Source organism: Papilio xuthus, unplaced genomic scaffold, assembly GCF_000836235.2.
Source record: "Papilio xuthus unplaced genomic scaffold, Pxut_1.1 DF825946.1, whole genome shotgun sequence".
In the NCBI taxonomy this organism is placed as follows: Eukaryota; Metazoa; Arthropoda; class Insecta; order Lepidoptera; family Papilionidae; genus Papilio; species Papilio xuthus.
In genome coordinates, this window is record NW_013532703.1 from 1,494,735 (window position 1) to 1,509,150 (window position 14,416).

The 14,416-nt window shown below is 32.7% G+C and overlaps 2 protein-coding genes across 5 annotated transcripts in view; one reads left to right on the forward strand and one right to left on the reverse strand.

Moving 5' to 3' along the window:
* The window catches only part of Rbcn-3B (WD repeat-containing protein Rbcn-3B), a 57,863-nt gene that overhangs the window by 20,326 nt on the left and 23,121 nt on the right, over positions 1 to 14,416 (forward strand). The window lies entirely within an intron of this gene.
* CPH3 (cuticular protein hypothetical 3) lies at positions 7,764 to 9,600 on the reverse strand. Its single transcript, XM_013320924.1, has 2 exons — positions 9,503 to 9,600; positions 7,764 to 8,847 (listed from the first exon to the last, which is right to left on the reverse strand). Exons 1-2 carry the CDS (start codon positions 9,512 to 9,514, stop codon positions 7,990 to 7,992), a joined length of 870 nt encoding a protein of 289 aa, XP_013176378.1. The 5' UTR covers positions 9,515 to 9,600; the 3' UTR covers positions 7,764 to 7,989.

The following is a 14,416-nucleotide window of genomic DNA, read 5'->3' on the forward strand; positions in this document are numbered from 1 at the left end:
ATACAACACTTTGTCGGTAGCGATTTAATAAAAAATTAACGATCTGGACAATATTTTGATTGCATTATCGTAATGCGTCTATTAGACAAATGTAGGACCTTCACCGCTAATCTGTGTGGGTCATCGTTTTATAATTAATTCTAAGTGTTGTGCCTAATTAAAAATAATAGACTTTAAAATGGAGTAACATATATTAAAGTTAGGAAATTATGTTATTAAATTTTTATGTCTAAATGGCGACTGAAAGTTTGCAAATAATATGGTATCAGCTTTCCTTACTACTTCTTACTATCTTACTAACGTACTACGATGTATGTATAGATGGATGGAGCGATGGATGTTTGTTACAAGATATCTTCAGAATAACGGCATAGATGCAGAGAATTGTTGGGAAGAACATGTAGTTTACTAATTTAGTTTTTTTTTAATCCGTACAGACGACATCCCGGGTGGCAGCTGGACTATTAAAATTTGTGCAATGCCTTTATAAAGTACACTAAAAAGCACATATTAATTTTGACACAATTGACGAATACGATAGCGGTTGTTGCAAATATTCGTGTTAGGCCCACGTACTTTGATAACCCTATAGATAATCCTTATGTTTAATTAATAATGTTTATCGACAGCCCTGCACTTTATAAATGTCATACGGACGACTCTAAAGCTGATCATAGCTGGGTGGAGCAGGAAGCTACTTACATCAATAACAATATTAAAAAAAAACAACGTAATAAGTGGCATTTTAAAAGGAGCTCCGGAGTTATATTGCTCGACTTTAAGTCCTATACTTTAATACGGACACTTGTCTCTTTCCGTGTTATTTATTTTTTTAGTTGAGTAAAATGGTAATTATATTAGTATATGTAGATTATACTATTATAGACTACACCCATAAATTAAGAATCCGCAGTCGAGTTAAAATGTTCACGTTAAATTATTGCTACGAACCGTGCGTTTTCATTGTTGAATCATTTTTACAAAAGCATATTGGGATCATTCGTATGCTTTTAAGAAAACAGAAGTACCGACATATTTTCGTATAGGATTTTCGACAGTGGAAACTGACGGTTACAAATTTTCTTTCACTACAAATCATATTTTCTGTTGAAGTAGGATTTTACTGCTGTAACAATTTTACATATAATAAATGGACTTTAGCTGTCGCCCGCGACTTCGTCCGCGTTGGATTTAAAAGTAGATAGCAGCCAATTTTCAGTGCTACTGAATATGCATATAAAATTTTAAAGATATCGGTCAAGTCGTTTCGGAGAAATACGGTAAAAAAACATTGCGATACCAGAATTTTATATATCAGATATTGTTGTCCTTTTCATTCCCTTTGACAAAATAAAGACCACAATATGTAAATATAACGAGGATACTATTCTACGGTTAAAAATTGCAGTAAAACTCTTCTTAATATATTATAGCTTAGAAAACAACGTTGCTTTTTTCCGTAGCAAGAATCCAGACTAAACTATGCGTTATTACACTCAATTTATAATCAGGTTTATTTATAAACCTTATAACCAATGTGCTATACCAGTGTTTATTTTTTATAATTTAATTAAAACATCCGACGTTCTTACGGTGAAGGAAAACATCGTGATGCAACCTGCACATATCTGAGAAGAAATTCAAAGATATGTGTGAAGTCAACCAACCCGAACTTGGCCAGTGTGGTTGACTATGGCCTAATCACCCTTAACTTAAGGTCGGCTCCGAGCCCCTCGGTGTGGACGTATAGTGAGCTGATGGTGATGAATTAAAACAAAGTTGTCTTTGAATTTTAATAAATAATTTATTTCGTTAAAAAAATATTTTTCGTTTAACAATTGATTAGCAATATTTAAGTTTGCTGTAATATAAGTTTTCGCGAAAGTTTCTTGTCAGACGTATAAGGGAACGTACCCATACTACGTGTCCCGTTTAGGGGGGGGGGGAGGGGAGCGGAGTCTTTAAAATACTACGGTCAGCCACATCAGCGGGAGGGTGGCTCAGGTTTTTGTGACGTAGCCATTAGTTGTTCTTTTCCATAATAAATAATTCACCAGTAATTTAAGTATGCATGCAATCTTAAAAAAAAAACTTAGAAAAAACTAAAAGAATAGGTCACGTAGTATGGATTAAAAAGGGAGTTTAGTCATAGTAAAATTTGTCTACATTCTACAAATATATAGTCATCTCTGTTTTTGTAAAGGGAAAGAGAAGGATATAAATATGTTTATGCACACTCTACGATTTCTTTACTCTATTGGTTGAGCGTCTATTAAGGCGACCATTTACGGTTAAAATGTAAGTGCCTTTGTAAATTTCTTATTTGAAATATTTTTAATAACTAATACCCCTTATTATCATTATTCTTTTAATGTAAACGAGTTATTGCGATCTTAATAAAACTCCATAAACGATAACTTGTGACTATGTTAATTCAATTTGCTCTCTTAATGGATGCAACTATTTATTTCTTGTTATTAACTACTCTAGGCATATTTTCCACCAAGCGAAGAGTCGCACGACATGCCGCATGGAGATACTTCAAAGTGGAAATGCTGCTACACGCATTTCGCATAGAAATTAATTTACACAGTTACATGGCTAAAGTCGCGCGGTTAATCGCGCTGGTGGAAAAGCGATTTTATTTCCAAGTGCCGGTGTGACAGATGGTGGCACTTACATCAAGTGCAGGCTTTAATGATGCAGTTTAAGGACGATAGACAACTGCAATTAATCGTTGAATTATTTCAACAAATTGTAATTAATCATAGGATTCTTTACTTTGATTAAAAAAATAACTATACGGAATCCAAATAAAGGAAATTATGCAATTCAAAAAATGCAGTTTTGCCCACAATAAAGGTGTGTAAAAAAAGGCCCACTATTTGTTATGGATGTTCTTTATTCAATAATCAAGCTTTACTAAAAACTCAGAAAAGAAAAAATAATCATAAGACCCCTTTGTCTTATTATATTTACTTTTTAATGTAATTTCCGTTTTTTTTTTACCACAGGGGAAATTTACTATAAAGGCCTTCGGAGACCTCACCTCTTTTGAGCTCCTGTTTAGGTATTGTTGGGAAGAAAATCCGACACTCTGCCGGTGTACTGGCGCAACACTAGCCTTACTTAATGTCGCCGTTTGTGATCATTCTGACACCGGACTTTGTAACGAAAGCGCGCAATTCGCGGCAAAGGATTCTAACAAATAATGTCTAAAAGTATATATTAAAAAAATAAATAGCGTGAACATATTGATTTTAATTGTATAGAGTCGATTACGATTTAATGGAATAAAGAATCGGACCGACCTAATGAGCCGTGTAACCATCTGTTGCAAGGAAATGAGGAAAGTCGCCAATTTGTTCGTTTACGAATTACATCAAAGTAGTTATAAATTATAGTAATTTATAGTCTTTTTTTTAACAATGTTATGTAAATTATGCGAAAAGGAGACTTTATATAATTCTGGGTTAAAACTTAGTAACTCTTTTTGAAGGAAAAAGCAAAGGGTTTTTTTTAGCCAAATAAGTCTTCAGCGAATCTTATGGTACGTTTAAATATAATTAATACTACACATTAAGTACAATTGCTGTTCGTTAGTCCCGATAAAACTCGAGAACGGGTGAACTCATTTATCTTATTTTGGTCTTGAAATGTATGTGGAGGTCTAGGAAAGGTTTAAAAGGTGAGAAAAGTTCGAATATTGCCGGGAACTAATTAAGGTTTTTTTTTCATTTCACGCGGACGGAGTCAGGCGACAGCTAGTAGAATATAAAGAAAAATAAAACGTTGTGGAATTTATGAGTCGATAAATTAGTTAGAGTCTAGAAATTGTTTCTTAATAATGGCCACGCAATTTAACTACGACAGATAATGATACGGTTTGTTTATTTTAAATAAGAGTGATTTGTTTATAGTAGAATATTTCAATCTGTATATAATTGAACATAGATTGAAAAGGTGCTTTGAAAATTTCCATTGAATTTTCTTGGACGATAAATTTATTAAAAAATTAAACTAATGTTTTAACTAATTGTCTATTACATTTTCAAATAAGACATGATTTTAAGCAAAGGTAGATGTTAGGATTCTTCTCATACACAATTAATTTCAGTCATATTCGGTATGTGCTAGTTTAGTCCAGTCAATATTGGTCTAAGTCTTTTTCTTCCTCATCAAATATAGCATGAATTATTCTTTATCTATTAATCTTCGCCATCGAAGTAAATATTTTTATCGTCTGTCGAAAGTTATGTAATTTTATAGATAAATAAAAAAAGTTTTACAATTTTTCGGTATCGCCCACATCCCTGCAACGTGCCCGGTCTATTTCATCATCTAGTCGACCTTCCAACCGGTCCCAGTGCCGCCCTCTTTCGTATACTTACTTGCATTCCGATCGCAATTTAATCTCTATATATTATTTAATTATAAAATCAATGTCCTCGTATGCGTACGTGACAAATAAGACGTGGTAACGCATAGGGTTGGCAACATTTATATTTACAACTGGCTGTCGCCTGCGACTCCCTCCACGTTATTTAAAAAAAACATAATAAGTAGCCTATGTGTTCTTCATCTTATACATCCATGCCAAATTTCATAGTAATTCGTTAAACCGTTCTGGAGATACCTTTAAACAAACATCCATCCAAACATTAGCATTTATAATATTAGTAAGTAAGAAATGTCTACATAAAGCAAAGAAAGATCCGGCAATTATGGCTGAAAAATGACAATTTTTGTATGTCTACATTTTCATTGTTCTATTTTTAAATTTTAATGTAAATAATTAAATAAACTGTTTTAAGATAACCATAGCAACCAACTAAATATACCCAACCCTATCTTTAAATTGTCTCATTATTTCTGACTGGTTATAACAATTACTTGAAGCGATAATAATGAGAAAGAAATTGTGTAATTGCCCATATATGAAACAAGTTTCTTTCAGACGCCCTGTTTCAACTGATCTTTATATCTATAAATAAATTTTATAGGGCAAGTGCACTTAATAACGTCCACCAAACAACTCAACAATACAATATTTTAAATTAAAACATTTTATTTTAGCACATAACTTGTCTGGCTAATATGATTATCAGCCGTTTCGCAATCGACCTTGATAGTAACAAGATCTTATAATTTGTTTTATGTGTGATTGTATGAATTCTTAGAATTTTTATCGTTAATTCATGAAACTAATATAGAAAATAGGTTTTGATAATTGGATTTTTATTGTAGTCGTATATTTTAACTGTTATTTCGGTGACTTGCGTATTATGAACTAAATATACATACAAATATATTAATGTTATAAAAGATTTGATTATTAGTTTGTACTGAATAGGCACTGAAAGTAATGGAACAATTTCAAAAATTCTTTCACTATTGGGATGTTTCACTATCCCCGAGTTATGTGTAGGTTATTACTAGATTTTTTATTGAATTCACGCGAACGATGTCGCGGTCAACTGCTAGTAGTTTATAATGCTCCTTCGCCAACGTTTCTTGATATTATATTAACTTTAGAATGTTGTGTTTGCGTCTCCACTGCCGGAATAGATATACAAAAACGTATTGGTATCTCTCTTTTTCCATAAAGAATGAGAGAGAAGACAATATGTTCGAAATATTTAGACAGTGCTTACCCACGAATACGAATCGTATAATTGTTTTGTTAGAAAACATATTCATCATCGTCGTCATGTACTTTTCCATACGAAGTTTCACTATATGTAGTTCCATACAACTCTATCTGAATTCAAAACCTACTTACACATATGTGTCCTCTTTCATATAATCCATCCATACTTTCTTCCATGAGTATAACATTATTTCGAATATTTATGATCAAACTTGCACTAACTGCATTGAAGTGTAATAGTTATCAGCCGTTAGAGGGCGTGATAAATGCGGCCTGACCGCATAGCGAACATTTATCGTCCCACGTGCCTTACAGCTTTTTGTAGCGATATCTCGTACTGGAAATCTTTTGTTAAGATATTTCTTACAAATTACAGACTTTATGATTAATTCATTTGTAGCGTTAAATCTTTAACATAGTGAAAAACATGCAGAATTATAATGAAATTGAGTATGCAATAATATTATTAAGAACACAACGCCCGTAACGCGGAGGTAGAGATGACGCATTTCCATTTGATGTAGTCCTGGTACAGCTCTCGCATCTTACTAATATTATAAATTCAAATCTTTGGATGGATGGATTTTTGTTTAAAGGTATCTTCAGAACGGCTGAACGGATCTCATTTTAATTTGGCATAAATATTGTTTTTTTAATTCCGCGCTGACGGAGTCGCGTGCGATCGCTTGTATACAATATTTATAACTCTATGTACATCTACTATTGTATAGAGAAGCAAATACAGATCGAAACAGTATTTGTATAATATTTTCACAGTTACATAAGCAAATTACCTAAAATGTACAAGAGGTCAAATGATATCATTAACTGAAGATGTTACGAATAAAGGTTAACAAACTTAATACCAAAGCAGAGATATTCGTATCGTGTGTGTTTGCTTCACGCGCATGTCCTGGTCACCCCGATTCGAGTACTTCGTGAGCAGAATATCGAAATATGAAATGGAAAGTTATATTCACTTTTGTTGCGTTGTATAGTATTAAAGGACAACAAAGGATATGGATATTAGCTGTCGCCCGTGACACTGTCCGCTCGAAATGAAAAAAAATATCTGTTCTACATCTATGCCAAATTTTAGCGAGATCCATGCAGCTGTTCTGGAGAACATTCGCATTATAATATTAGTAAGAGTTTAGGTAAGCAAGAATTGATTTACACGAATTATTTTGGAATTTGAAAAACTTTTTGCAAATTCATTGTTACGTTTTTAGGGATAAGATACTTCGTGTTAGTAAAAAAAATTGGTTTAGGTTCGTATGTATACTTGTTACTAATTGTGGTTAATACATTTATTCAAACAGTTAAACTATTTAAATACGATTTTTAGTAACTCAAAAGCTCATTAAAACCAAGGCTATATACTTATAACATTTGTAGAGAAGAGGGTAAAGGCTAGTGTTTCTTTGGAAATAACAAACATCCTTTAGGCATAATGTAGGTAGATGTAATTTGCATACGGTAGTGATTTTGTATTTATTATTATGCACACAGGACATATGTCTACACTTAAAGTAATTTTCTTTTCATATATAATCAACTCCATTTATGTTTTAAGGAATTCTATATATCTTAATTATGTGTGTAATTAACATGCTTGTTTTCTTACTAAAAACTCCTTTTAAAAGAAAAGGCGAATGCAAATGAACTAAAACAAAGAGCAACATAAGTTGTAGTAAGAATGGAAAGTTTTATTAGAAACTATGTGCCTTCCATGACTTCTACCGCTTAAAGGATTTATTAATAATCCTCCATACAATTTCATCCCTCACTTTAAAGGTATTTTGAAAAATTATGTCTTAGTACTCGCTTTTATTAGATCATAAAATATCATTAAAAAATATTTTATAACACAAACTTTTAGCACCCACTTTAGCTTTTACAAGATAACTTGAAAAAAGCCTGAAACATGTTTATACGTACAGAAAAAAAATGTTTATATCAATTTTATGGTAATTTATGGTAAAGTAGATTTATAAAAAGTTGCTTATAACCTCGGATTATCGCATTAGAATTTTCTTTACCAAGGTTTAAAAAGGTTTTAAATTTGTTGTTTCGCATACTTTCTTATCAAGGTGAAATGAAACAGCAGTTCTTATTTTAGAGGGTTTTATTTGATATGATGGTATCAAATTTGACAGGGACAAGAATACATTAGACAAGATTTAGCACATGACTAGCAAAAACGAAAATAGAACATTTTTTGGAAGAAGGCGGCAAAATCAACACGATTCTTTTATTACCAGGAAATTAAAGACACTCTCGTAATTACAATTTATGTCATTAGCAATGATAAATGCTAAATTATAAATGTATTACTATTACCACACGGCTTTATAGAAACCTGGGTTCAAGAGTTGTGCGTTGTAATTAGTAATGAGAGAAGGAACATATGATTTCAAACCGGGAACATAGGAGATTGGCGCAATGCCAGGGTTCAGCCAAGGCTGGGCTACAAACGCAGCGGAGATCACGGGCGATGGGTGTGTTTGAGTTAAAGTAGCAAATCCACTGTTTGCTCCGTTGATCGCTTCCGAAGCTTTCACCGCTGCGGCAGTTTCAACTTTGGCTGCTTCAACTTGTACAGAATCTTCAGATTTCGCTACATTCTCAACAGGCTTGCTTTCAGCATCCGCTGATTTGACCGCAGCTGAAGCTTCGCTTTCAACTTTTTCCTTTTGTTCTTCTGCCTTAGCCTCTTCAGGGGCTGCGCTCTTTGTCTCTGCCACTACGGTGGCGCTTTGGACAACTGGTTGGGCAACAATAGCGGCTGGTACAGTGTACGCCGCCTTAGCAACATCACCCGCTGCGCTGGCGATAGAGCCATCAACTTGGGCTTCGGCGGTTTTCTGAGCATCCAAAGCTTGCCATTTCTGCTCTTCAGCTGCCCAGAAATTTTCCTCAGCCCTTTCCCTCGCTAAGTCGTTGGCTTCATTGATACCTTCATTTTGATTTTCAACTGCTTGTTCAGTTAATTCTCTCGCCTGATCGGTTGCGGCTCTTGTAAGGTCCTGTACCTGCACCTGTGCGTCTATGGCGGCAGCTTGCAGATCACCAGGAGGGATAGTGGGCACAGCAGCTGGGATAGCTACGGCTGAATAAGCTAAAGGTACAATTGGCGCAAAAAATGCGCCAGAAGGCGCGCCAGTCGCGCAAGCCAGGACGGCGGCAGACAATATCTGGAATAAAACAAAACTCAACTAAACAAGTGCGTCAAGCGTTTTTCAATCAGGAATTTACAATTGTAATTTATAGAACGCGATAGCTCGAAGGTTAACTGCAAGTTAGGTGTCGTATTAAAATTAATATATGCAATTAAAAATCACTTGAAACATGACTTCGTTCTGTGAAGTAATTCTGTTTGAAGAATGATTTGCAAAGTTTTGAATTGTAATTACACGGAGAGGAAAACAAAGTCGTTTCCTAGTTTACCCCCTACCAATATTGGGTAGAAGCAAATAAATATAGTCGTTTAATAAGAGGGTTTATCATAAATCATAAAATACTATGAATATCGGTTTTTCCCGTCATCCATAAATAACATTTTATGTACATGTTAATCACATGCTGAAATTCGACTATTGGACGAAGGAATTTTAAAATATCTATACTTTAATATTATTTTTGTCAATGTGAATTAAATATGTAGTTTTAAGCACAAATAGTTTGAAAACAACGATACGATAATTTATAATAATTTTCAAAGAAAATCCTAATTTAAAAAATATATATTTTAAGTTAAATTTCCTAATAGTTAGAACATGCGATTTATTCACTTTAATTTAAATCACTTATCACAATAAAATCACACAAACAAATGAACACAAGACTGACCAGAACTCTCATCTTGCGAGATGCCTCGTAAGCTACTGATTGCCCTCATCTCGTCTCAATCCGTTTTTATAATACCGCGTCATCACCTACAACCTCTATATAGAACAAGAAGACTGGATTCTGTATGTTAAGTTTCTTGAAAACTTGCCTGACAAGGGCGGAAAGAATGCAGGAAGTGCGCGCTTTTTGGCAGCCGATGGGCGCCAGTTTGATTGCTATGGTACATTTTCGAAGTGAATCAATGTTACGTCGTAATTTGGGCGGCTCCTTACACGCATTAGTTTCACACGCGGTTGCGTTCTAATATTTTCCTGTAATTGTGTAATGGAAACCTTTAATTCATATGTTCCGTTGACTATCAAAGTATTTTCACCCTTTTTTATAATGTTACATGAAATTATAAAAATGTACTGAAAAAGCAAACCTACTGAAAGTTATTATATTTGTTACCTAAAGTAGTTTCCTTACCATTATACTACTATAATAATAAGGCTGTCAGCGTTTTCAGTATAATTTCACAAAAAGATATGGCATAACTAGCCGTCGCCAGTGACTCCGTCGGCGCATAATTTAGGTAAAACTTAAGAAGTGGCCTTTGTGTTCTTCCAGACTACATTCTATATATGTGTGAAATTTCAAGATTGGTTGAGTCGTTTCGGAGATGCCTTCTAACCATAAACCATCCATCCATTTTCAATATAAGTAGATTGAAAAAAAATTACTGACGTACGATATGCCAGAAGACGTAGACGACATGATTTCAAGTTCATATTCTTAATACAAAGTAATATAAATAATTATGTAATCAAGCCATATATAGCTAATATCTAAATGTTTTAGGAATTACTTTGGAAAAGGAAAAGTTATTGTTTTGGACACTAAACAAAGTAATTCTTAGCTAAACGTGGATTTTGTTCGATTGCCTGACTGTGGCGATAAAAAGTAACGGAAGTCTTAAATCAAATCACAATAACGCTAAAAGCAATAATTTAGTAAAAATGGAATTTAAATGTTTGAACTTGAATCAGTAATAAATGCACTCATTTTTTACATGCCCATAATATATTTGAAACAAAGAGATTCAAATGTAAATTATACAGTAGACATTACGAACACTTTCCTTTAATTATTTCAAACGCAAACGTCAAAATTGCTCCTGTCACAAGTGTTAAAGTAGACAACCGCCACTCTAAAACTAGTATCTATTGGTCCAATGGGAAATAAAACCCAATTGGACCGATTGAATGACAGGTTCATCGGCCCAATGGGAATCAACCGTTTTTCAAGCGTACGCTTTGGTTGGTCCGGTCTATTGTTATAAAAATTAAAAATTCAATTTTTAGACAATGTTTTCTATGTGATATAAATAATGTCCCCAATAATCCAAACAACAATTTATTTTATAACAAACGGACACGTACTTCATTTCTTTATGTATGTATATCACGTTAATGAAAAAATTTAAATTGGTATGTCTGAGTACTTGGGTACTTACAAGTCATTTTATTGGAATTAATAAATGTCAACGTCTAGTTTTTTTTTTTTTTATAAATTGTTATAGTTTTAAAAATGTCAGTGGCCTGCAGAGACAGGTAAATTGATGTTCCCGGTAACTTCAGGTAATACATCCGCGTAGGGTTTCTTAGTTCAGTGTCTCCCTATGTAAGATACACACGCGTCTTCAGTTTATTTATTTTTTAAATTTATCTCAAATTAATGAATTAATTAGTAAATGTTATTGCTTAAAATATATATTACAATTTAAAATTAATGTTAGAAGAATAAAAAAATATTTTTAATTAAAAAAAATAATCTATAGTGGTAAGTTGTTTGTATCGTTTGATGTAATACTAATAATTTCTTAACGTTACATTAATTCATTTTGGCTAGGATTAATTTCTGATGTTAACACAAAATAGAAATGCTAATTGTCAAATGTCAATGTTATTGATGAATTTAGTCCAGTTCTTATAACAAATTTTTAACAATAAACTAACAAAGAATCTAATGAATAGTCTTAAATATATGATATAAAATAAAATATTAAGAAACGAATAATTTACTAAAATATGTTATTAAAAGGAGTCCCTTTAGGCAAGTTCTCGAAGATACTGGCAGCGTTCCCCCTTTGGACAGCTAAACTAATTCCTGTCCAGTTCTACATGATCTAGTTTCAAACACCCATCATACTTTTACGCTTAGAATGGGTAACTGTTCCCTGATACACATGTTAGAGCATGAATTACCTGCCACACTGAGGTCGTTAATTGGTCGTTATTAGCCCACTTAGTAAGAGAAATTAACACTAAGGATTTTCTTAATTACCCATAAGTGTGGAAGTAATCTTTTATGATTAAGTAAGTCCAGTACAATCCTACCAGAGTGAAAGTTGCAATTCCGTTCTCTAAACAATTTTGCACATTTACATTGAATGGGGCTTTCATGTACCATAACTTAAAGAGCTTTATTAGCTATATAAGGTTGAAAATTATTTAAAAAAATTATTCCCACATTTTTAAAGCTCATGTCAACAGTTTATCGGAAATTCATTTATTTCCTGATAGGGATCAGCTAGGAAACAAAGACGTCTTAATCACGGTATGCGATCGCTATGCAAGGGCGATTACCCGTGATCACTTTGCGCCGCTCTTGAACCGTGACGCGCGGGCAACGACCGCGACTGCGCACGCGCATGCGTATCGCACCCGAGACACGATCGTGCATTCAAACTGTCAAATCCATGTCAATATGAAAATAGTCAACTGTGTGTTACAATTGTAAAAAAGATAACAACATGTTTTAATGCACTATGCCGGTAGTGATAGATTAGCCGGTAGATTTCATAGTGAACATTAGGAAATGTTTGTATTTTGAAAGTAAGTGGTAAAAACAAAATGTTATTATTTTTTGTGTATTAAGACAGCACACACACCTTCGGTTATAAATTTACAGTCAAAATACTCAGCTAAAACTATCCAGTTTCAACTTAATGTGTGTAGCGGGCTTTAATCTTCACCGTAAAATTTGGATCATATTAAATTTATACTAGAATAATTTGGCTTAAGTTCTTTCTTTCGTGATAATTATCGTAAGTAATATTATCAAAATTTATGATGCATGTTATAGCTACGTTTAGCACATAGTTTTAAAAATGAATTTATGAAATCAGTAAATTAAGTAATGATGAAGCGCGTTGATGTCTTTTGTTCGGGTTACTTAACTACAAACGTTCAAGTAAAATGAAAGTAGGTAAACATCGTTACGTTATAAAATTATTAAAAAAATATATTTCGTAATGTAAAATATTATTAATAATGATATTTATTTTTGACAAACTAATTTTTAATGAATACAAATATAGTTCTATTTTTTGAAAAAAAAATGGTAACATATTCTGTTTATTTTTCTTATAATAATCGTTAAAAGATGAATCAATTTGTGACTTATTTTGTTGTCATATAGTAATTTGTATAACGCTTCACTCACATCGCGTGTAGCAATTTCTCAACAGCACATTTTGCAATTGCGATTCTCTCAGGCGTTTCGTTATTATCGTGTCATACAGCGAGATGTCTCACGACTCTTTCATCCTCTATTGACAGCGAATGAACTCTGGAATGTTCCTTGAACCATCTGTTTCATATTCTTGAACATAAGTATTTTAAGTTTAAGTTTCTGAGTTGAATATCAAGATTTAATGCGAAAATGCTTTTTGCAGTTCTTTTAATATTCATAAACTAAACGTTACTTAGTAGAGTTTTAATATCGCGAGTTAATATTGCGGAGCTTTTGCAATTTCCTTTTCATAGGCGTTTCTTAAATTATATGCCTTCGTTTATAGATTTGTTTAGTTTACATTAAAATGGAAGTAAATGCATATTCAAAACTGACACACACTACTCTTTTTCTCGTTCCAAGTACCTTATTTTAAAGCTTATTTGGAGATTGTGAAACAGGCTGTTTGTATCTGATTTTATATCTCTGTAATATTAAAGATATGTTTTTTTTGCTTACTAAGCTCTTGCATAAATTCAATCCGACTTGTATTTTTAATTTTGGAAAACGAAATTTTGTTATAAGCTAAAGATAACAAAGCTACATAAAAAATCATAAAAATACTTATAATAATTAATATTTTCAAATAATTAATCTTATTAATTATTAGTCGTTATAATTAAGCCAATAAACATCTCTGTACTAGGTCTGGTTTATTTAATTTTATTAAGTTCGCTCAGTCGGCTTTGTACTCTATATTACACCATTCATTTATGATTATTACTTTGTCGGTTACTTTGACACTTGACTTATGACATTTAAATCAATTCCTTTGTTTCAAGGAATGTTAAGTTCCTTTCGCTCTGATTTAATGTCCGCAACACATTTCAGTTTTTGTTTCATACTAGCTGTCGCACGCGCACGCTCCGTTCGTGGAGATAAAAAAACTTAATTAATAGTTTATTTGTTTTATATTTATGTCAAATTTCAGCAAGATCCATGCAGCCGTTCTGGAGATACATTTTACAAATAAATATCTATCCATCCAAGCTTTCGCATTTTAAAATTAGTGAAATTAGTAAGTAAAATTAGTGTGTAGGTAAAATTTAAACTGTTAGTTAACCTGAATGTGTGTTGCGGGCTTAACTCTATAAAATATCAGATCAATAATTTTTTATAATCCCACGCAAATTACCTACTTCTTTGTTATAATCTTTACAAACGACATGTATTTATGTTTCCTTCCCTTTGCTGTCAACCATCTATATGAGATATAATATATTTATTAAAACACGAAGCCTTTTTTCATTGTCGCTCCAATTCCTTGAACTCATTTTTTGTACGACAAATGTACTCTTGTTCAAGGTTATGTTGATATTGTAGTTCCGCTTTTGACGCGGGATTTTTTAATTACATTTA